This window comes from Podarcis gaigeae, assembly GCF_964106915.1.
Source record: "Podarcis gaigeae genome assembly, chromosome: Z".
NCBI classification, from domain to species: Eukaryota; Metazoa; Chordata; class Lepidosauria; order Squamata; family Lacertidae; genus Podarcis; species Podarcis gaigeae.
The window spans coordinates 23,868,386-23,893,610 of NC_139691.1; the positions used below are offsets into that span (position 1 = coordinate 23,868,386).

Sequence of the window (25,225 nt, forward strand, 5' to 3'; positions counted from 1 at the left end):
TGTGATCCACCTTGAGGTGTTTTGACAAAGGATGGGATATAAATTGTTTAAATACGTTGACATGCAAATAAAGTAATTCCTATATCCTCCATTAATTTGTATAATCCATTTTTAAGGCCATCATTTCATATTGTGGTAGAAAATTCAAACGTGTAACTTTGTGTTGTATGAATAAGTACTTTCTTTTGTCTGTCCTGAATCTTGGAACATTTGCGGCTTCAATGGATGACTCTGGGTTCTAATATAATGAGTGGAAGAAAAACTTATCTTACCCACTTTCTCTGTACTATGCTTAATTTCATATGCCTCTATCATCTCCCTCTTCAACTCGCCTTTTTTCTTTCTGAAGTGAAAGGCAGACGGAAGCAGTTCTTATTCCAAAATACTCTAAAAGTACACCTTTGTGCTGCAAATGTAAGGAATGTGCTTCACTGTACTACTAAGATACATAATTTGTATCAGCAGCTTGACCAGAACCCAGTAAAGTCAGGATCTTGGATTTGAGGAAACGAGAAGAGGGAGAAACAGACATTTCGGCTTTGTAAAGGAAATAGACGATCCTTTTATAGATTCTGCTGTTATATAAACATTCAAATTTTGCATGTAAATTTGTTTGGGGATTATGGCATGAACTTGTTAAACCTGACCCACCCTGGGATCAAATTGCAAGGTGGTAGATTCATTGAAAAATAGCATGTAGGCTGTATATAGTTGGCAAAAGACTTTAGTACTGTACTTGAACTGGTGGACTGGAAGGCTTGTAGCCAGAAGGTATATTGGAAAATCAGAACAAAGGATGAAGAGATCAAGGCATGATCTCAAGAGACAAAGGAAGAAACCCTGCTAAAGGGCACCATTCTAACATCTTAAGAACTGCCTGGCTGTCATATGTTGATAGGCAATGTTTTAGGCTGGAGGGAAAGTAGATTTGCTTTTAACTCTTTGTTTATATGCTCTTTTGCTCCAAATGGAAGGAAAGCTATGCATATTTACAGCTATTCCTGTGTTAAACTATTCCCTAACAATGACCTTAAAACCACCAAAATCTTTTACTAAACTTTTGTTCTTGTTTTCATATAACTTGCATGTTATTGTTGTTGTTTAGTCATTTAGTCGTGTCCGACTCTTCATGACCCCATGGACCAGAGCACGCCAGGCACTTCTGTCTTCCACTGCCTCCCTGCAGTTTGGTCAAACTCAGGTTCGTAGCTTTGAGAACACTGTCCAACCATCTCGTCCTCTGTTGTCCCGTTCTCCTTGTGCCCTCCATCTTTCCCAACATCAGGGTCTTTTCCAGGGAGTCTTCTCTTCTCATGAGGTGGCCAAAGTATTGGAGCCTCAGCTTCAGGATCTGTCCTTCCAGTGAGCACTCAGGGCTGATTTCCTTAAGAATGGAGAGGTTTGATCTTCTTGCAGTCTGTGGGACTCTCAAGAGTCTCCTCCAGCACCATAATCCAAAAGCATCGATTCTTCGGCGATCAGCTTTCTTTATGGTCCAGCTCTCACTTCCATACATCACTTCTGGGAAAAATTGTGGGAATGTTCTGGGGTGCAGGAGAGGATATATTGACTAATTATATCCTTATCCAACTTGTGCTAACAAGTTCCCAAAATATCTGCAGAGTTTATAAACATTCCCCTTTTAGTTTGCAACGGTAACGTGTGCACAGGTTCGCTAGAACCTCTATAATAATTACTCTGGTAATTTCCCCTTTGTTCCCTCTTAAAATACAAGACACGACACAGTCTTTATAAAAGTATAAAAGAGTTTACTCACGTTCTGTTCACAATGTGATCCCAGAAGGTAGGCAGGCTTAAAAAGGTTACATAAACTTAGAAACTATCTTATAGGAAGATAGTACTGTCCTCTCTTGGCTGAGAGCCAAGAGGGCATGTTGCTCCTTCAGAAGATGAAGATGGCAGAGAGGCAAGAGGCAAGAGAGAGATGGCTGGTCTGCCCTGTGCTTTTATCATTACCTGCACAGGTGAGGCCACACCCACCTCTGGTCACATGCAGAGGAAGTCCGTCCCCAGGAAGTTTACCTGCTTGCTGGACAGACATCCCTCCCCATGTTCTAACATGTACACTCTAGGAATGTTGTCATTGACTGCTCCTGTGTTTACATCCCACAAAAATAACTTGCATGGTCTCCTTCAATATGCTGCCCCATGTCTAGTGCCACATGCTAAGATACCTGGAAGTGTTCTTGGGGGAGACACAGGGAATTTTAGGCCGATTGGTGAAAGACAACGACTATTTCACTTGGTGGCAGAAAAGGTGTAAAAGAAAGGGATCTACTCCAACCAGGCTGCATCTCCCTCTCCTCATCACAGCACAGGACCCAAGAAAACTGGAGTGCTGTGGCAGGCTTCAATTAAAGTGAGCATCTTCTTCCACACAATCTCTCCCACTTTGTTTTCCATCCAGTCTCACTATTCTGTGACATTTTGGTTGGTCAACAGTTTTAAGCTTTAGCCATGCACACTAATGTAACCTACCTCTTCCTCTGCTTAGCTTCTTTGGTAGTTTCCTCCTGGGGGTGGGGGTGGGATATGATTTTTTAAATTTAATGTGCAGAGGATTGGCAAATGGCACCCAAAATGATCTCAGCATCCCTGCGGTGAAGTAAGGGGAAGCACTTCATTCTTTCTCCTGCCTGCTACAGCACAGCACAGAGCCTTACTGAGGCTCTAGGCTTGTCATACTATCAGACTTAATACAGTCATCACAAGGGATGGCTGAACCTCAACATTCATTTAAGGAAAAAGTTCTGCCAAAGGTTTTTTGAGCCTCTTGGAACCAAAATGCAGTCAAATTACAGGGTCTTCTATAAGGCTGAGATTTTTGAATCCGAAAAGACAAGGTGAAAAAAAGAGCACAACACTTTCCTCTGTTGCCAGTTAAGTATGGAGGAGGAATTTGACTCTGCTTGTGTTTAATGAGAAATGGCATGATCTGCACTTTCAGAAACGAAAATGATCAAGGGCATATGAACTCTCATATGAGAAAGGTTGCAGCATTTGGACTTTTCTCTATACTAAAAAGGTGAAAACAAAAAAAATTCCTTCCAGTAGCACCTTAAAGACCAACTAAGTCAGTTCTTGGTATGAGCTTTCGTGTGCATGCACACTTAACAGGTGATATGCTAGTTCAGGGATCAGCAACCTTTTCCAGCCGTGGACCGTTCCACCATCTCTCAGACCATGTGGTGGGCTGGACTATATTTTTTGGGGGAAATGAACAAATTCATATGCCCCACAAATAACCCAGAGATGCATTTTAAATAAAAGCACACATTCTATTCATGTAAAAACACGCTGATTCCCAGACCATCTGTGGGCCGGATTGAGAAGGTGATTGGGCTGGATCCGGCCCCCAGGCCTTAGTTTGCCTACCCCTGTGCTAGTTTATAAAACTATACATGGCATGGAAAAAGTGGACAAAGGTTTTTCTCCTTCCTTTATAACACTAGAACTCATGGACATTCAATGAAGTTGCAGGATTTAGGACAGATAAAAGAAAGTTCTTCACACGGAACTCACTCCCAGTGATGGCAGAGATGGCCAACAACTTGGATAGCTTTAAAAGAGGACTAGGTAACTTCATGGAGGAGGAGACTATCAATGGGTACTAGCCACGATGGCTGGATGGCTGTGCTCTGTCTCCTGAGCTGGAAGCAATAATGCTTCTGAATACCAATAGCTGGAAACCAAAAGTAAGATGAGTGCTCTTGTGCTCAGGTCCTGCTTGCAGGATTCCCACAGGCATCTGGTCAGCCACTGTGAGAGCAGATGGGCCACTGGCCTGCTCTAGCAAGCTCTTACTATTCCAAAGCACAACATTCCTTTGAAATGTGTGCTTCTCTGCATTCTGCAATGGAGCTCCCCACACAAACAATCTGTACAAAAAATGCATCTACTTAGGGGAAACGGTACAGAAAAATGCATGTTAGTGAAACTACCCAAAAAACCATTGTTAGCATAATGACTTGCAAAGTGCGTAATTAGTGAGAACTACATACAGAAATGTATTTACTGGGAGAAAATGGCACTAAAACGCTAATGAATTTTCATGAGGATTCTTGTTTAGAATAATTGCCAATTGCTGTAGAAATGTGGAGAACTGAATTTAAGACCAGAAGAACGAGAAACTTAGAGAACCTCAATTCATCCATTCTTAGTTGGCAGCTAGAGTTCTAAGAAACAGATCAGGGTGAAGAAAATGATCGAGACTGGTTCTAGAGGTAGGAGAGGAGGCAGGTAGTCTTCTGGTTTTATTGCCGCTTTTTGCAATACCTTCCTAGCTAGTTTTCATTCAGCCTCTAGGCGACTTATTAAACTTCCCAAATCAAAGCCAATTATTCATCAGCTGAAAATCCATGGAAAATTGTTCATGCTTATTTTCCATGCAAACCATCTTTCTTTTTTTAATCCTTTGCTAGAGATCTGACTTTTTTCAGACCCAAGAGGGAGAATAGTAAGTGATCAAGAGAAAAAGGCCCTGATCATGAAACTTACAGGAACGAATAAGCACGGGCAGCTGTTAGCACTGCATCCAGCTGGTGCTTTCTGATTACTTTAAAAATTGTTATCTTTTTGGTGCCCATTCAAGTATTAACAAATTACCTTCCCTTTGGGTTGTCAGTTCAAATCCATCTCAGGTCAAGCGGTACCCAAAAGGCATTACATTCTGGATGGTTGCTTAGCTCAGTGCAGTGAAAGGGTGGGATTAGTTGGTGGTGGTGTCAAAAGCATAATGGAAGACACAGCCTTTGGGGTCTCAGTCAGTATACTTAGGCGAGATGACTAGGAGCTAATGACTACCTCTTTTAATCTCATTGTACACTTCGGTAAACAATGGTCACACCGGCTTTCCATAGCCTGGTGCCCTCCAGATGTTCAGTCCCTCCAGACACCCTTTTCATCCTATATTCATGATGATTTGTGCTTATGATGCTCTCAGGGTGTAGTATGCAACCTTGCTTTCAATACTGCTCGTGCCTGCAAATGTTCTGGGATAGGCATGCTGTTTCATTTCTAATCTGTGCATGCCACAAAGCTTCCTGCTGAAATCTTGTAATTTATATCACAAGTGTTCTGGCTTGTTTGTTTGTTTGAACTCTTGCTATTGTACAGTACCAAGACTGCCTCTCTCAATGGCAATAATGCAGTAACATTGCGGAAACTTTGCAGAACTAGTAAAACAGAATGATTTGTGAACAGCCCAGTTTGAATCCACCACAAATGCACTATTGAATCAATGACATGTTGCAGACTACAGTGGCAGAAAAACACACACCCAATTCTGGAGGAGCCCTTAGTCGGGAGTTAAATTCCCACAATTCCTGGCCTCTGGCCTGGCTGGCTGGGGCTAATGGAACCTTTGAAGGACACTAGGTAGGGGAAGGCTCCCTCAGAGCCCTTTACTATTACAGTAGAATTGGCAATTGTTTTATCATTTGTGTGTTTGCTGCTCTGGGCTCCTTTGGGAGGAAGGGTAGGATATACATTTTAATAACGATGATCGTAATTCTAATGATGATGATAATAATAATAATAATAATACTCAAGAGTCCATAGGCTGAGGAAGGTGGGGGGGCACACTTTTGCTGCAAATGCACAAACGTCAGCAAACATTGTCATAGCATAGGCCAAAGCATGTTTTCTTAGAAGTAAGCCCTTACTGTGCTCAATGGGGTTTATTTCCTCGTTAGAGCATTTAAGGCTGCAGCTGAAGTTTCTTTGCGGATCAAAAATAAGTGTTTGTTTCTAATTTTCCATAGCAAGCTGAGTTGTAAACACCCCTCCACACACACAAACACACATAGGGTTTGTTTGTTTTTTGCTTGGAGTCTCTTGAGCTTAGACATAGAATTTTTTCCACAAGTCAAGACAGAAGCAAAAGTCATTTTTCTAAGTGAAGCAAGAGTCAGGGTTTTGAGTGAAACATCCACACGGATCAGAACACACTCGTTTTTCAGTCTGTTTCAGATAGAAACATTTGTGAGTGTAACACTATACTTATTTGACTGTTTTAAGATGGGGTGTGTGTGTGTGTGTGTGTGTGTGTGTGTAACCTCAGACCTCTTTATCTTGCTCTTGAGACCCTCCCCAGATATATCGCTCCACAGCCACACCCCTTCTCCCCAGGCAACACTTCTTATTGACTTACCAATGTTGTTGCCTGGTTGGAATAAGTAGGATGGGGTGTATGATGGGGTGGGTATGCAAGTGTGTGAAGAAACTTGCATACTACTGTACACAGAAAAATGCTCACATTTGTGGCTCTCCTCACTTTTGCCTGTGGCACACTGGCATGTGACCCCTGGAAACCTAGCCAGGAGGAAATGTGGATCTTGTGTTGAAATGAGTTCCCCACTCCTGGTTTAAGGCAACCTCTGTGAAGTGTGAAGCAGATGCTTATGGGTCAGAAGGCATCTCCACCATCTCATATCCACATAGATTTGGAGGATTCAATACAACCATCTTGCCTTCTGATGCGCAGTTAATATCTTCATTTGGTTCTTCTCCCATGTGCTGCTTGTCTCCATTGCCTTTGTGAAGCAGGCTGGTTGAGGACCACCTCGGAGAGTGACAGTGTAGCATAGTAGTTAGAGTTTCGACTAGGATCTGGGAGACCAAGATTCAAATCCCCCCTCGGCCATGAAGCTCACTGAGTGACCTTGGGTCAGTCACTGCCTCTCAGCCTAAACAACCTCACAGAGTTGTTGTGCAGATTAATAGAGGAGGGCGAGAACCCTGTACTGTACCATAAGCTCCTTGGAGGAAAAAAATGGGAGATAAAATATGTGCGTGTGTGTGTGCACGCCCCCGCGCGCGCGCACATGCACACACACAGGCAGCACAACCACCAGCTAATTTAGCATCCACTCTATTACTGAGGCAACCAACTCTTGCTCTCCACAATATCCTTTCTAATTGTTTCTCCAGCTTAATTTTAACTGCACAGGGCCACAGAGCTTTCCAGCATCTACCTTAAGAGACCTGCACACTGCTTAATAGATGGCTGGTTAATAGAGTTCACAGCCCTTGACATTATAATTTGATTTTGGATTTATAAATAAGGCAGACCTGTTTCTAGACTTCTGTGTTTCCAAATATCCAGAATGCTCTCAAAGGGGCATTTGGTGCCCAAACTGAACATAGTCTGAGGCCCAATTCTCAAATACAAGAGATGAGTCTGTAAGCCTGTTTTTAGATAGTACCACTATTTTATTTTATTTTAACCTCCCTGTACCCACAAAACTAGCATGTTGGGAAAGTGTCTAGTTTTGAATCCTAGTAAGAATCAAAGAAGAGCCCTTCTGGGTCAGGCCTAACAATAGTAATAATAAAAATATCAAAAATAAATAATTTATTACTTATACCCCACCCATCTGGCCAGGCCTCCCCAGCCACTCTGGGTGGCTTGCAACATTAAAAACCTCCCTAAACAGGCTATAAATATTAATCTTGCCAAGCATTGTGCTTCACACGGTGGCGGATCAGATGCCATTCAAGCTCACAAGCAGGAGTCTTAAGGCAAAATCCCACCCCTAATGCTACTCCCCAGCAGTCAATATTGTGGTACACTGCCTCTGAACATAGAAGCTCCATAGAGTCATCTTGACTCATACCTACCTGCCTCACAAGGTTGCCCTATGACAGCCTGTAAATTCAAGATTGCCCAGTTAAGCTAGTCCTCTGTCATCAATAGAATCACCTCACCTCCTCAGAACCCATCTAGCGAAGAAGGGGGAGCAAAGTATTCTGGGCAATAGCTTATCTCCCAGCTTCAAGAAGGTGTCAATCCCCTCTCATTGAGAGATGTGGGTGCCTTGTGAATGGCTAAATAAGGCTGTACAATTAAAGCACTATGATACCATTTTAAACATTCATAGCTTTCTCTCAAAAGAGCCCGAGAAGAATTGTTTGTGAAGAGCACTGAGAAATACTAGATCCCTATTCCCTTCCTAGAGCTACAGTTCCTAGAGAGGTTTAACAATCAACTCCTCTTCACAGGGAATTCTGGGAATTGTAGTTCTGTGAGGGTGAAAGAGGCCTCCTAACAATGCTCAGCACCTTTGACACACTACAACCCCCAGAATTCTTTGGAGGAAGCTGTGACTGTTTTAACAATATGGTGCAAATGTGGCCTAAAATGCATCTTCCAAACAAAACCCACCTTGGTCCGAAGTGCTTGAAAAGAAAAACAAACAGGTCCTTGCCCCTAAACTTCCACCTGGCTGTTCATGTTGCCAGCTTATATGTGAGGAGACTGAAAGACTGCTTGGAAAACAGCTACAACAGAGCAGCAAGACGTGAACAAAAATGTTCTGTTTATTTTCTTAGAGGCCCATACTCCCCCTTCCTTTTCATCCTATTGCTTTTTCTTATATTTCTGAAAACTGGCTGCTGGGGCCTGTGCATGCATTTGTGCCAGACTTAAAGGGCTATTCACCCCTCACATGGTGAGCCATTATTTCCCAAACAGCATGTATTTGTAAGTGGAGTTGAAAGGGAAAAGCAACAAGCCCCCTGGAACTCTGGTGAGGAGCAGGTGAGCTGCATGCTCTCTCTGCCTTGCACATCCTGGTTTCACTTCCACCAGGTTAGAGGGGACATCAGGTAGGTGTGGCAACGGCCCTCACACAGCGGCCAGAAGTGGATGTGCAGGGTGGCCCTCCGCAGGTGTGCTTCAGGAATGCTGCTGTCCTATTGCCAGTATTGAGGTTTGAGTCAGCTCTTAGTCCAATTACCTTTTGAACATTTTGTCCTTTGTCTTAGGTGGCAAAATATCTTGGGCCAGCCATTGTTATATCTTGTGGCAGCAAACACCATCAGTGAATTGTGTGTGGTTGAAGGAGCAGCTGTGACTTCTTTCTCTTTTGAACCTATCTATTTCATCACATTGCATTTCAAGCCTGCTGTTTATATATATATTTATATCTATATCTATATCTATATATATTTTAAAAAACCCACACAAAACAGTTTATACAGTGCAGATAAAAACCATAAAATACAAAGATATTAATGCAATATTAAAATAACAACATACATTAAAACCCAATACAGGGGTACCACAAGTTACAAACGCCTCAGGTTACAAACGCTTCAGGTTACAAACTCAGCTAACCTGGAAGAGTTACCTCGAGTTGAGAACTTTGCTCCAGGATGAGAATGGAAATCATGTGCCAATGGTGCAGTGGCAACAAAAGACCCCATTAGCGAAAGGACGCCTCTAGGTAAGAACAGTTTCAGGTTAAGAACGGACCTCCGGAATGAATTAAGTTCGTAACTAGAGGTACCACTGTAATACAATACACAAACAGAATACAGCAACAAATATGAAACCAATTTTGCAGTTCCTGGCATTAAAAGGTTCCAAGAGATAGGAGTCAGTGTCGTATAGTAGTTAGAATCTTGAACTAAGACGTGGGTTCAAATCTCCATTCAGCCGTGAAGTTCACTGGGTGACCTTGGGCCAGTCACTTCCTCTCAGCCTGACCTACCTCACAGGATTTCTGTGAACATAAAACTGGGGATGAGGACAGATAAATCATGGGTGCCACACTGAGATCCTTAGAGAAATGGTGGGATAGAAATGAAATAATAAATAACTAAATAATAAAAGCTAGGGGGAGTTGACATATCTTATGCTGATAACGAAAGCTCAATATCAAAGGAACTTAAAAAACAAAGGCACTTACTGCACTTCCAGAGGCAGGGAGTTCCACAAACTGGGTGCCACAACAGAGAAGGCCTTGTATCAGGACATTGCTCCCTTTCCTCATGCAACACTGGTGAGATCACAGCTGAGCCTCCCCAGTAGATCTCTGGCTGGGCAGGCTATAGAAAGAGTCACTCCTAAAAATATTTAGGCCCAAAGTTTATTTTATTTATTATATTTACACATCACCTTAATCTTCAAAGGAGCTCGAGGTGGTGTATACAGTTCCCTCCCCCATGTCATTATCACAACAACCCTGTGACGTAGGCTAGGCTAAGAGATGGTGTCGGGCCCAAGGTCACCCAGTGAGCTTCATGGCTGAGTGAACTTTGATCTCCCAGGTTCACTGAACAAAGTTGTGCAGGTACCAAATGACTGATGGCCCCATGTTTGCATATGGAGTTTGGGTCGGTTATTATTATTATTATTATTAGTAGTAGTAGTAGTAGTAGCATACTGCCCTATACTCGCAGGTCTCAGGGCGGTTCACAATACAAAATCACAATATAAAAACACATGCATTTCAGACCTCTACATGTCCCATGTTAGTTGCCAAATTTTTAAACTAAAAACAAACAAACCCAACACTCTCATCATAGGCAAGATGTTTCAATGCCTTGTTCATTTTGGTTGCCCGTTCCTGCACACTTCCAAGATCTATCAAAACCATAATCTAGTGTTCTAGTGAAATCAGTCTCCCTTCCACCAGAATTAATAAATCTGATCCTTCCAGTTGCATCATAGATCCCTTCAGATTTACTTCCATGGTCCCTGTGGCAATAGAAACACAGAGCCTTTTCACCTGTGCTCTGCTGGACAGTTCTTTACACAGTTGTTGGACATCAGCTTCAACCAGCACATCCAATGGTCAACATGGCCTATGGTCAGAACTGGCTGGGGCTAGGGGGAGCTTTAGTTCAAAACATCTAGAGGGGCCCCCCAAGTGAAGAAGAAGGAGCCTTAGGAACTGACAATCCATCTGCCAAGTGAGTGGCTGCAGGCCAAGGTAAGTATTTCCTGGGGAGGTCCATGACTGAAATGCCTGGATTCCTGCCTCCACCCTCCTCCAAAGCAATTGTTGGAGCTTCCAAGATCCACTGAAACAGCAGCACTGAGATGGAGAGCAGTGCTTAATCCCTGTGGCATTTTCCCAGACTAAGTCCTCATCCATCAAAGCTGCTGTCAGCCCTGGTGACAAGGAGGAAACACAGGTACCTGTTTCCCCAACCACTTCCGCTTCAGGGCTAAATGCTTAAAAAAAAAGTTAGGGCAATATAGGTCAGGAAAATGGCCTGAGCATCCCTTCTCCCTGCAGTTACTCCATTTAAATTTGGAGCCTGCCAGGACTGCTGTTAAGTAAAAATAAAAAAATAAAAACACCAGGAGATCCAATCATGCATTATGCATTTTGGCCTTGCATTTGGATCAATAGTGGCATCTAGTGGTAGTGATTTTATATGCTATTGTTTTTTAAAACTAACAAAACAACATATCTTACCACTCATCTCAATATCATGTGAACTGGGCACTATTGCTTAGGGTTAAGACAGAGCATGGGACGTGGGTAGCGCTGTGGTCTAAACCACAGAGCCTAGGGCTTGCTGATCGGAAGGTCGGAAGTTCGAATCCCCGCAACGGGGCGAGCTCCCGTTGCTCAGTCCCTGCTCCTGCCAACCTAGCAGTTCGAAAGCACGTCAAAGTGCAAGTAGATAAATAGGTACCACTCCGGTGGGAAGGTAAACGGCGTTTCCGTGCGCTGCTCTGGTTCGCCAGAAGTGGCTTAGTCATTCTGGCCACATGACCCAGAAGCTGTCTGCGGACAAACGCCGGCTCCCTCAGCCTATAGAGTGAGATGAGCGCTGCAACCCCAGAGTCGTTTGCAACTGGACCTAACGGTCAGGGTAACTTTACCTTTTTTTAAGACAGAGCATACAAACAAGTCAGCTAGTTATACACTGGTCCATCTTTGAGTTTGCCTCTTTATTCATCAATTCATCACCTTATAAAAAAAAATGTGCAAGCATTTTAATAATAGTTGCAAAGTTGTTCCGGGGGTTTGTGAGGTGTATTGGTGATGACAAGGGTACTAGCCAATCAGTGCCTCCCACTGCCAGCTTTTCCACAATTCAAACCATGCCATGAACATGCAGAACTAGTTTTTAAAACTAATTTTGTTTTGTTGTGAGCTAACTTAGAAGGATTTGTATCCTGAAGAGTGGGAGTATAAATGGCTAAAGTAGATGAATTAAATAAATTCAAAACAAGAAAGGTACATTGTGCTGAGTGTTCTGAGGTTGCTTTCAAAATTGCTCTATAAATGTTGTGTCCTTTGCATTTTTAATTAATATTTCTTAAATATTCTCTGTATTTTGTAATGATGATATTATTTCAACCTATTCCCCCTTTTTCTGAAGTTTGCAATTTGGAGTGTGTGTGCTTTAAAATGTAAACAACATTCTCTCTGTCCCCCCCATAGAATTAATAATGTTTTTTTACAAGTAACACTACAAACCTATTATTGCATTTCTTATTCCTGCCAATCAAGAAAAAAGGTAACATTCAATAGAGTAGTGGTTCCATGCATTTGAAAATTGCTGTCAGTATTGACAGACCACATAATGATTTTTCTTCCCATTGTAGAAATCATAATGTGGTATGCTGAACACTGTATGATTTTAAATTGAATTTTTATTCCTTCCTTTTATTTTGTAATGTGTCGTATTTTATATTATGACAAATTGAATTCTATAGAATGAAAGAAAATTAAAACATCAATATGAATACTGAATGTGCCATCTCTCATCTTTGGGAGATGGCATAAATATCCACAATCCATGGCTGCCCCACTGGAGGCAACGGGAACAAACCAAAGAAAGAATAACAAATGTTTCCCTTTTCTGCCTCCACCTGAGCTGGCTGCATTTAAGAAATGGTGGTAGCTCTGCTGAGGATCTCATGGTCTCACCTTTTCCCCAGTGGGACTGATCTGCAGTTTTAGCCAGCTCCCATCCTACACACAGTTATCTGGGGTGAGTGGTGGGTGGGAAGGTAAGCCTCATTAGACTCAATAGGTACTTCTGAGCAGGCATGCATAAGATCAGGCTGTTAGTAGCCTTGGTAGAAATGCCCTACACTGTAAGGGAGACCAGGATCTCAAACAGCTGGTCTGGCTGGGGATGATGTGAGTTGCTGTCAGAGACAAAACACCTAATCCCCCTGCCCCAACCCCATAGATCTGGGTCCCCTCCCTCTGCCTGACCTCGCCATCACTCCCATGTTGCTGCCAGTCCCATCACTGCACCTGTACCCTCACCTGTAGCTGCACTGCTGGCCCAACTTTGTGGCAAGGGTGCAGTGAGTACATTGTCGGCGGCATGAGTGGGGCTTGGAATGGGGCAACAGGGAAGCGGGGAGGGGGTCAGATCTGCTGCATGAGGCAAATGGCTTCACCTCGCCTCATGCATGGGCAGATGCTGGTTGCAATCCAGAATGCCTGAAGGGCACCAGATTGGGGAAGACTGGTCAAGGACACCTCGGCCAGGTACTTTTAAAAAGAATAACAAAATAGGGTGTTTAATCTAGAATATATCTACAGGATACGGTGAGGTTTTCAGTTTGCATTCCACTTGATCAACTACTTAAAGAAAGAAGAAGAAGAAGTGTGTGGATTTGATATCCTGCTTTATCACTACCTGAAGGAGTCTCAAAGCGGCTAACATTCTCCTTTCCCTTCTTCCCCCACAACAAACACTCTGTGAGGTGAGTGAGGCTGAGAGACTTCAAAGACTAGCCCAAGGTCACCCAGCAGCTGCATGTGGAGAAGCGGAAACGCGAACCTGGTTCACCAGATTACGAGTCCACCGCTCTTAACCACTACACCACGCTGGCTCTAAAGAAAAATAAACAGTGATCTTGCATAAATGCAGCATAAGCAATACTTACACACACAATAAATCTAAACAATGCCACCAAATCACGCTTCTTTCTATTCTTAGAATGTTCTTTTTTTGCTTTACCCTTAATCAGTTACAATACTTGGTAACCCTGGGCAGTTCCAACTTTGATCTTCAGTTATGACCGGTGTTTGAGGTAGTTCAGCAGCGACAGTGGGATATCCAGTTGATCCACAGCAAAGGGGCGGTTGGCCAGTTTTAGGAACTTCCTGATTGCTAGTCTGCATTGCGACATCAAGGATTTGGGGACAGCTGGAAAGCGGGTGGGGAGGAAAAAGGGAATGGAGAGACTATGATGATTGTACCACTGAGCTTCCAAGCCCCCCAGAGCTCCTCAATGTCTGAGGCATTAGCCAAGAGCAAAAGCAGGGAGCTCAACAGAAATCTGGGAAGGCACTTTAGAGAAACACCTCAGGTGTTCATAATTTTGCAGTTCTAACATTTCCTGAAATCTACATCCACCTCCTCATGACAGACAGGGTGATGATTTATCAGACATGAGTGTCTCCTAATCCTAATAGGAGTTGCCAGGGATTGAACCTGGGACTTTCTGCTTGCAAGGCTGATGTTCTACCACTGAGCTATTCCCTAGTATTTGAAGTATTTGATCAAATTCTGGAGAGCTACCCTGAAAGATATATATGGTGAGAGGGGTGAAGCCAATGCACATTCCTTATGGGAAAAGTGGCTGGAGCCAAATACTTTTGGCAGGAAGGGCCACACATCTGATTAGGCATTTACACAATACAGGTGGACAGGTCCTAAATTTGCAACTGAGCATATTAAGGGGCCCTTTTCGTTACTTTATCAGAGTATCTATTCAATTTAAACAGTATTTGTTAATGTACAAAGTAGTTGCACTTTAGTGAATTTAGTTGGCTGTGTTTGCTTTAACAAGTAGGTCCTTTCCAAAGACAAGACATGAATGTCACAATAAAAAACAGCGAACCAAAAACAAACCCCTGTGTTGCAATAAGAACTAATCACAACAATACAAACACAATACATAGAAAATATATAATAGAATTATGATATCATTAGCCTACGTGTTGTGTTTGTATTGTTGTGACAATAAAAAACAGTGGCTGTGTACACACCATACGTTTAAAGTGCATTTCCCTCCCCAACAAATCCTGGGAACTGTAGTTTACCCCTCACAGAGCTACAGTTCCCAGCATCTTAAACAAACTACAATTCCCAGGATTCTTTGAAGGTGTGTGCACGCTTTAAAATGTATGGTGCATACACAGTCAGTAATGGATGTAAATCATCATCATCAAATGGCAAAATGTTACCTCTTTCTCTGGCCAACAAATCCAGCATCTCAGAGTTCACTGAGATCTTATCGAGCACAATACCCGGTAGGTACACATTGGCTCCAAAATCTATCAGGAGTTTGACGAATTCCGCTCCACAACCGTGCCTCAAGCAGATTTCCAGCAGACTCTTTGGGTGCTTAATGCGGGTGATCATCTTCTCATCAGTGCAGTTGTAGTTGGGATCCGCACCGTGGAGCAGCAGCATCTTGAAACACTCCAAGTGCCCATAGACAGCGGACAGGTACAAAGGGCCCGAGCATGCAACAGAGTTGGCCGCCCACTCTGGGACTCTGGCTTTGACATTGGCCTCTGCCCCATGTTCTAAAAGTTCTTGAAGGATGTCGATGTCCCCTTCTCTTGCTGCCGTGAGCAGTGGGGTGCAATTGTTGTGGATGCTGCCAGAAGGACTGGCCCCTGCCTCCAAGAGGGCAATCACACAGTTGAGGTGGCCATTGTTGACAGCTGTGAAGAGTGGTGTCTGGGCCTTCACATCCAGACTGTCCACTTCGGCTCCATGGGCCAGGAGGACCTTGACGCACCTCACATGGCCCTTTGAGGCTGCCAGGCGGAGCGGGGTCCCTGGCACCCCCCAGCCGCTCCTGCTGTTGATGAACCGCCTGTATCTCTCTTGGCGCAACAGTTCGTCCAGAAGTCTGTAGTTGTCCTGGGAGACGGCGAGATTCAGCTCCTGTCTTTCTTCATCACCTTCTTCATCTTCACTGGGCTGGAGCATGGAGAAAATCTTGGTTATGTCCACCAGGCTCATCTTTGCTTGTCTCTTGAGGGTGATTTTCATCATGAACTGTGCAATGCTAGAGAGCTATAAGGCAAAGCAAATAAACAAAACACAGTCACAATGTCCTGGTTATACATGGGATGCATGTGTGATAGGGGCTCCTGGCTGGTGGGAATGGTGAGCAAAAGTTATTATTATTGTTCATTATTATTTCATTTGTCAATTGCTTCCCATGAGGCATGCCAAAGCTATTTACAATTAAAGCATGCATAGAGCACAATTGCATATTTGAAAGCAGGTGTCACCGTTTTATATATTAAAACAACTGGGGGAGGGGACCAATTATGGGATGCATGCTTGTATCCCCCAGGACCTGTATGTTTACCATGGTGAGCCCAATTTTGTGGAAATCTGCCTCCCCACTGTTGAGGTCACACAGGTCCCTTTACAGTTGAACTCCTGGCCTCACTAAAGACTTTTTAATTTTATTTCAGGAGGCATTTTAAGTTTATAGGTTTAACCCGTTTTTATTTATATTGTACTGTCGTCTTTGCACACTGCTTGGGGACTATATAAATTATCTAAATATTTAAATAATATATGTTAGAACAACAATTTAAACAACATCAACACCATCTCCCATATACAATTCATTCAAATCCAGCCAGGCACCAACAGGTATCTGTACAGTATATGGGTTTCCTTTATTAATAGAGTCCTGGGGATGAGCTAATAAGCAGGGATAGGGGTCAGTGGAGCTAATGGCCAGTTTCTGAGATTTAGAAGGCAGTCATGGAGATCAAGCTCTCTGGGTTGAGTCACACATGCAGGTACATCACAGACTGCAACAAAAAGTGGCTATGTATATATGTGAATAGGGCCAACACTGATGTCATTTATATAGAACTTGGTTACCAGAATTCTATTACTTGAATTTGGAAAAAATTACACTGGGTGACTATTCGTGGCTGAGCCAAAATCAGCATGCAGGTACTTACCTTTAAAACAGCTTTTGACCCAAATATATGAAGAATCACCTCCTTCAATACCATCCCGCTTAAGCTGTAAAAACTTCAGTTATTATTCTTATTTATTATTCTGACAGGTTTTTTTTTTACCTCTTAGTTACAATAGTCCCTAAGCAGTGTCTGATAAAGATAAAAAGCAGCTAAAAACTATAAAATTACATATGACTCAAAATGCCAGCTGGAATTAAAATTAAAATTCAGTGGGCACTGGAAGTTCAATAGGGAGGGGGCCTGCCTGACCTCAACTCTAAGGGATAAAATAGAGCTCACAATACTGAACGCATGGTTTCTAGCAGATTCAAGCCATGCATCTCAGCCATGGCCGATCCACTAATAGTGGCTCCCTACAAAGATCTCAGTGATCAAGCAGGAATATAAGGTATCAGGTATCCTGGAGACAAAATGTTAAGGGCCTTGAAAATGAATACAAGAACCTTGAACCTGGTCCAGTAGTGTACAGGCAGCCAGTGCAAGCTTTTGAGTTATGTGCTGGCAATAGTTTGTCCCCTTCAACAGTTTAGCTACAGCACTCTCCATCAGCAGGAACCTCCAGACCAGGCCCAAGGATAGCTCCATGTAGAGTGAACTGAAATTACTGAATCTTGAGGATACCAATGCATAAATCAGTGGCCAGACTTTCCTCATCCAAGAACAGTTGTAGCTGATAAAAGGCCTTCCTTACTGTAGGTGTGTTTTGCAGGTGCTCATGCAGAGGTGGGGAAACACAGGGCTAATTGTGACCCTCCATGCCTTTTTTTTGGGTCCCTGGGATTCTTCCCAAGCAACATCCCTCTCTATCAGGCTGCACCCCTCACTGGACCTGGTCTGCACTCTCCTCCTGTGCTTTTGACTGCTTTGAAAGTATGCTGGAACTTCCTCTTGCTTGTCTGATGGAGAGTAGTCTGTCTGTCTCTCTTTCTCTCTGCATATGTGTGCATGCATAGAAACTTGAAACATCTGACTTTTGCATGGCTGGAATCTAGCCTACTCTACAAAGTAATATCCTTTGCTCCACCCACTTTTGTCTCTGGCTCCACCCACTGTTAGCACACTGCCCCCACCCCACACCTCAGAAGGTTGGCTATGCCCCTCAGATTGAAAGTTTTCCCATCTATGCATTAGAGAGATGAATTACTGCAGAAGCACCTTAGCAGTGCTGTGCTGTTTTTACTGTGTTTTATTAAATTTGTTTTTTTAAATAATAATAATAATAATAATAATAATAATAATAATAATGTATTATTTGTACCCCACCCATCTGGCTGGGTTTCCCCAGCCACTCTGGGCAGCTTCCACAGACCAAAAATACACTAATACATGATTTCAAATCCATTATAAATTACTTTTAAAATAGTACGTTATACGTATTTTGCTTTCAACGTTTTAGCCTTGCTTTAATTTTTGTAAGCCACTTTTTTTTTTTAAAAAAAAAAAAGCAGAGTAGCAATTAAAAAAATCAATTAATTAATTAATTAATTAATTATGTGTTTCTGCATGAGTCACTGCTTTGGATTTGACTTCATACAAAAAAAAAAAAAGTCAGATGCCTCATGAAGGAACAGAATTGGTTGGAGCATCACTGGATATAGGGCACTGTGTGCATTTCCGCCACGTAGGGTACCAAGCTGAAGGGGGTGCAAAATTGAGAAGATCCACAACTGAGAATATCCATTTGGGGCTGCCAAATGTTGGTCTTGCACTGGACGCAATATTACGAATGATTACCAAAGTCTGCCTCTTGCAGGCAGGATCTTCTGTGAGTGGCTAATTTTTACTCTTATCCTGATGCTATTAACATTTCAATCCGTAAAAATCACAAGTGCTTCTGCAACCTGAGATCAGGGTGATAGTGGTGGGGGCTGCATCAGATGTTAGCCAAAAAAAGGGGGGGGGGCAGAAATATATTTCAGACAGCCAGGGAGGCCCTTTGGAAGCCAATTCCTAACATTTTTCACTTGAAGGAATGCCAAACTCCACCTGCCCAGCTACAAAATGCTTTAAGCTCGGAGGAAGGGTAAAAAAAGAATTTCAGATGCATTCCATCTCTGAAGCATCCAAATATATCCTCTCAGTCAACCACCCTACTCCTCCATTCCTGCTCCGAAATGAGAGGCCAGAGCATCCTGCAAAGCATCCATCTCCAGCTGCTCACCTCGCGACCTCAGCCTGGACAAGTCCACCCTGGTTTTGGAAACAGCCACCCACAAACCTTAGTTACAGCCTATCCAGGGAGGCCTGTACCAAGATCTTGGGACTGGAGCAAGTCCCCTAGGAGGAGAGGTTGCAACATGTGATTTGGAGAAAATGGGGAGAGTTTTTCCCCTGCCTCTCATAATACTCGAAGTCAAGGAATACAGGAGATAAAATACCAAAGACAGAACCTAAAAACCACCCACCAGCCATACCACTGAAAAGAACTATATCTTAAAAGGATTGGGAAATTAGGCTGGTGTTGAAAGGGCAATATAAGAAGAGGCCAATGGCCCATGTAGTCCAGCATCCTGTTCACACAGTGGCTAAGCAAATGCTTATGGAAAACCCCCAAGAAGGCCCAAGCAGAAGGGCTTCTCCCCTCCTGGGGTTACCAGCAGCTGGTTTTTGGAAGTATTCAGAACATAGGCTCCATCATGGCCAGTAAGTAGCCAAGGACAGCTTTATGATCCATGAATTTTAAGCTACACAAGTTGGTAGCCATCATTTACCTCTTGTGGATGCACATTCCATTGCTTAACTATGAAGTGCATGAAGAAGCACTTTCTTTTTTTAAACTGTCCTTAATGATTATCTTTCAACATTCAGATTCCTTGAATATCCATGGGTTCTAGAGTTATGAGATACAGGGCAGGGGGATGGGACGGAACAGGAGTTTTCTCCAGGCCAAGCACATAATATCTATCATGTCGCCTCTTACTCACTTTTACTCTTAACTAAAATGTCCAAAACCCAGCAACCTTTCCTTATAGGGGCATTGGAAAAGCCTTTTTGGATGCTGTTTTCTGAACCTTTTTCAGCTCTGCAATATCTTTTCTGAGGCGATGCAATCAGAACTGTGAACTATATTACAAATGAGCTTGCAAGCCTATATAGAAAGTCATTACGATGTTTTATTTCCAATTCCTTTCCTAATGACCCCTCACACGGAATTTGCCTTTTTCACAGCTGCTGCACACTGGGTTGGCATCTTCATTGAGCTACCTACTATGACCCCAAGGTCTCATTCCTGGTCAGTCATTTCCAGTTCAGACCCCATGAGTTTACATGTGAAATTAAGATTTATTTTTTTGCCCCAACATGTATCACTTTACACTTGTTTACACTGGATTGCGTTTGCGATTCTACTTCTCATTCACTCGGTTTGGAGAGCTCTTCACAACCCTTTTGCATTAAGTATTCTGAATTGAGTACCATCCACCAACTTGGCCACTTCACTGCTCACCCCGACTTCAGATCATTTATTAACAAGTTAAAAAACACAGTTCCCAATACTGACCTTTGGAGGACTGCATTTTCTACACCCCTCCATTCAAAGAATTGTCCATTTATTCCTACTCTCTGCTTACTGCTACTTAACCAGCTCCTGATCCACAAGAGGACTTCTTATTTTATTCCAGGACAACAATGTGGGCACCAGGCGAGCTTCTTTAGGGAAACTAATTCAGAGCTGAGGGGACTACCACCAAAGAGGTCTCATGGCTACCCTCCAAACTTCAGCCTGGGGCAACATACTGAGAGAGGCCTACCATAATGAGTTTAATGTAAAGAGGGGTACATATAAGAGTCGTGTTCTATACAGTTGTGCAGGACCTCAGCTCTGGGGTCAGGAAGCAGAAGGTGATGGGACCAGCAGCAAACAGGTCCAGCTTGCCACAGCATCCTTTATTTTCTTCTCATTATTATTATTCTATTTAAAGTCGAGGTGGCCAGCAAGGCAAGTACATTATTAGAAACGCTCGTTTTGTTCTCTTTACTTTAACCACATTATCCTTTTCTTCAACAAAACAGGGCTCATTTCTAAATCAAGGCATTTAGCTTCAGGGCAGCAGACACAAACCCTATTTTCATGATCATGCTATAGGTGAGTCTAAAAGTAAAACTGCACATGAGTAGAGTATTTATTTTCTTATTCCTAATAATAATAATAATCCGGGTTGGCCAGAATGCCTTTTAGCTTTAACATATAAGGCAGAGCTTTCTAAACATTACATGTTGGTGACACACTTTTGAGACATGCACCATTTTGTGACACAGTAATTCAGTTTTACTAGCAAACCGGAATCAAACTAACTTATTTCCAGCCCTGGGAGGAACGCAGGGAGCAGTTGCACGGCACACCCACACACTGCAGCTGACACACTAACATGTCGCAACACACAGTTTGGAAAGTTCTGATATAAGGAACGTAAAGAGCCGGGTGTAAAGCATGGTGTATGGGGAGTGGGGAATGTTAATTGTGTGCTTCACAACCAAAGCAATAAATGTCTGTCTAAGGAAGCCCCTATGAGAGCATTAAGGCCAGGGTCTAAACAAGGCTGTCATTGAGCATCTGCTTTGCATGCAGAAGGTTCCATGTTTAATCCCCAGCATCTCCAATTGGGGTTGGGAATGTACCCAGTCTGCAATTCTGGAGATTCTGCCATTCAGTGTAGACAAAACTAAGCTAGATAGATCAAAGGTCTAAGTATAAGGCAGATTCCTAAGTTCCTGTGTAAAAAGATAAAGGGACCCCTGACAATTAAGTCCAGTCGCCAACGACTCTGGGGTTGCGGCGCTCATTTCACTTTACAGGCCAAGGGAGCCGGTGTTTGTCCACTTCCGTAGACAGTTTTTCCAGGTCATGTGGCCAGCATGACTAAGCTGCTTCTGGTGAAACCAGAGCAGTGCATGGAAATGTCATTTACCTTCCTGCCAGAGCGGTACCTATTTATCTACTTGCACTGCGTGCTTTCGAACTGCTAGGTTGGCAGGAGCAGGGACCGAACAACGGGAGCTCACCCCGTTGCAGGGATTCAAACTGCTGACCTTTCGATAGGCAAGCCCAAGCAGCACAGTGGTTTAACCCACAGCGCCACCCGCATCCCATTATGTTCCTGTGTACCCAAGCTTAATATTATTATTTGCATTATTATTTAGTCTGCAAATCACTTTCCACATAATATGCCTCAAGGTAATTTACAGGCATATCCTTCAAAACAGTCGAAATAATTTTTATAAGTTACAAGGACAATCAAGTGAAGTTTTGAAATTTGTGTTAATACATACCACAATAATTTTAACCAGTGGAATGGCCCTGAGGTGCACTTATTCCTTCCACAATCCCTATGGCAGTATGATAAATGAGGTTGGACTGGGACCTGGGAAACCAGGGTTCAAATTCTTGCTCAGTCCTTAAGTTCATTGGGTGACCTTGAACCAGTTGCTAGCTTTCAGCCTAACCTACCACATAGGGAGGTTGTGAGTGTGAAATGAGGGAGGAGAACCATGTGTACCACCTTGGAAGAAAAAAGTGAACAAAAGTGCAAAAAAAATATCTGCACAATGACTGTACACGAATGTAATACGTCTATTGTAGGTGGAGACATGCAGTGGAACTCGGAATTAGAATCTTGAAAGGACTGCACCAACATTTCTCAGGGCATCCTGTCCGAAAACAACAGCAAAACCCCTTCTAGAAACAACAAATTTCACTTCATATCAGGGAAAAATATTCTGGTTTTGTCCACGTACCAGGGTTAATTGCCCCCTTCCCCGCCCCCCAAGTGCGGCAATCCATCCCCGCCACCTCCTTCGCTTAGCAGGCCAGGCCAAGTGGGCAGCGATCCAGTGCGTAAAAAGAGAGCCTGGGAGTTGCTTGTAGGCGCGCACGTGTGAATCGGGACCAACTCCCAGCCGCCCCGGGAAAAAACCGATCTGCCTCTCAAGGTGGAGGACTCGGAATCATGGCCAGACGGGTGGAGAGACGGGGAGGCCACCTGGCTGAAGATACTCACGAGCTGGTTGCTGGCCGGGCGGGTTGCGAGTCGCTTGGCTGTGCCTCGATGGAGCGGTGTCTGATGAGCCGCCGCCGAGCCCTGCTACGTCGCCGCCGGGCCTCTGTGAGGTCGCTGGGGACCAGCTAGGGCAAGGGGCTGCCCCACATCGCGGGTTTCTCCCTGGGCCAGAATAGCGAGAGAAGGGAAGGGGACCAGGGGGGTGGTCGTCGGGGCACCGACTAGGAAGGAAAGCGAAGGCTAGCGCCAGCCGGCTAAATGGACAGCTGCATGCTGCCGGCCGCCGATCAAATAAGGGCTCTCGGGCTAATTTTAGCCCCCTGCTTGGGCTTCTTATCTGACAACTTCCATTCTTGGAAAGTGCAGCCTGCAGGAGGCAAGTTAGAAGGGCTTGGGTTGGGACCTGGACGTCGGGCCTCGCAATAGCACACGGGACGCATGGCGCAGATCAGCCTTTTGGTGCCCTGTAGGTCTTTTGGACTACAACTCCCATCATCCCCAGGGACTGCCGTCCAAAGCATAGGAATATATTGGGTCAGATGATTGCTCCATCCATCTCCGTATTGCCTACACGGATTGGCAGCAGCTCTCTAGCGTTTCAGGCGGGGGTGGAGATGCCACGGGGGACTGAACCTGGGGCCTTCTATATGCCAAGCCGGTGTTCCACCAGTGAGCTGCAACCCTCCCCCACCAGAGGGCACTAGGCTGGAGAAGCCTTCCCCAGGTGATCTGTTCCCTTGCATGGGGATTTAGCAAAAGGGATGAGTAGGTTTATGGCGGTAACAAGGCACTGTCGGCAACAAGATCTCAGGCCTGGAAGAGATTTGCAGTGCCAGGATTCAGCCCAGGAGAATGATGCATGTGGCTGCATACTCTTCCTGGCCGTAGCTGTCAACTTTTTCCTTTTCTTGCGAGGAATCCTATTCGGAATAAGGGAATTTCTCTCTTTTAAAAAGGGAAATGTTGACAGCTATGTTCCTGGCCCTGAGTGGCCCCACAGCCTAGTTCAGGGATGAGGAGGAGCCTGGTGGCCTCCAGTCAGGTGTGTCAACTTGAATAAAATGTGTGGGGGGGGGGAGGCTCCAGGTAAGCCCCACCCCACGTAATCATTCACAAGATGTGGCATGCACGCACACCATTTGAATGGCAATGCCCATCAACTTGGGGGAGGCCAAACCTCCTCAAATTCACCTACAGACGGAAGTATCCTATCACCTCAGCCTTTCTCAACAAAAATACTTTTCAACTGAGTTGGTTCAAACATTCAGCCACCACTTACCAAGTGTTCAGGGATCAAGTCCGGGGGGAATCTAACAATATCTTTGAATTATTTATTTAATTATTGCAGTTATACCCCACCCTTTTTCTCCAAGGAGCTCATGGTGGCATACATGATTCTCCCCCCATCTCAATTAATCACCACAACCACCCCATGAGGTAGGTTAGACTGGAAGAGGCAATGACTAGACCAAGTGCACCCAGTGAGCTTCATGGCTAAGTGGGGTTTTGAACCCTGGTCTCTCCCAAGCCCTTGTTCCTACTCTCTAACCACTACACCAAACTCTCAGCCCTAGTTGACGCCTTTAGGATTAATGAATCTCACACATCCGGTCTGGAGAGGGAGAAGAATGTTCTGCATTGCCCGTGTCACATATACTGTACACTCGTCGTCCCGTGAGCATCATTGGTCAAACAATTTCGTGGGACAGAAGTAAAATGAGATGGGCAGCAAAGGCTCCTGCAACTCTGAGACAACAACAACAACATTATCATCTGTCTCCCCAGTGTGTTTGGTTTATTATTAGACTTGGGAGAGAACGTGTTGCTAAAGCCATCTGCTCCAGACTCGCAATGCCATTAAAGTGCCTGCAGGTTTAGAGATGTGTTTGCTTACTTGATTAACATGAGGATGGGATCTGGTGGGGAAGCTGGGCAATTTCAGAACTTGGACTTAATGCGTTTTGGATGGCTCCCTTTTAGGCCAGGTGTGGGCTTCAAAGGGTAGGTGGAGATGTACTGGTAGATATCTGTGTGCACTGCAAGTTAGATCAACAAGGATTTCTTATTCCTAGCTGTTTAATGATGGCAACAGCAAAATGAACCACTAAATTATGGTATAGTGCTGAAACAAGGTGGGTGGGAAACCCCATGAATGGATTTGTTTATTTGTTTATTTATTTGTGCTTTTTATATCTCATCTTTCCTCCAAGGACGTCATGGGCTCTATCCCTTCCCCCATTTTATCCTCACAACAACCCTGTGAGGTAGGCTGAGAGGCAGTGACTGGCCCAAGGTCACCCAAGAGAGCTTCATGGCTGAGTGGGAGTTTGAACCCTGGTCTCCTCAGTCCAGTCCATCACCCTAACAACTATGTCGCACTGGTTTTTCATGCAAGGACTGAGCTCAGTTCAGATCTGGGACTGGAAACAAAATCCTGAACTCAAGATTATGTAATTTTAACTATATGTC

At 43.9% G+C, this 25,225-nt stretch overlaps 1 protein-coding gene across 1 annotated transcript; it reads right to left on the minus strand.

Moving 5' to 3' along the window:
* Nucleotides 1-9,009: 9,009 nt before the first annotated feature.
* ASB12 (ankyrin repeat and SOCS box containing 12) lies at nucleotides 9,010-23,207 on the minus strand. Its single transcript, XM_083722503.1, has 3 exons — nucleotides 22,757-23,207; nucleotides 14,982-15,825; nucleotides 9,010-13,938 (listed from the first exon to the last, which is right to left on the minus strand). Exons 2-3 carry the CDS (start codon nucleotides 15,802-15,804, stop codon nucleotides 13,805-13,807), a joined length of 957 nt encoding a protein of 318 aa, XP_083578629.1. The 5' UTR covers nucleotides 15,805-15,825; nucleotides 22,757-23,207; the 3' UTR covers nucleotides 9,010-13,804.
* Nucleotides 23,208-25,225: the final 2,018 nt, after the last annotated feature.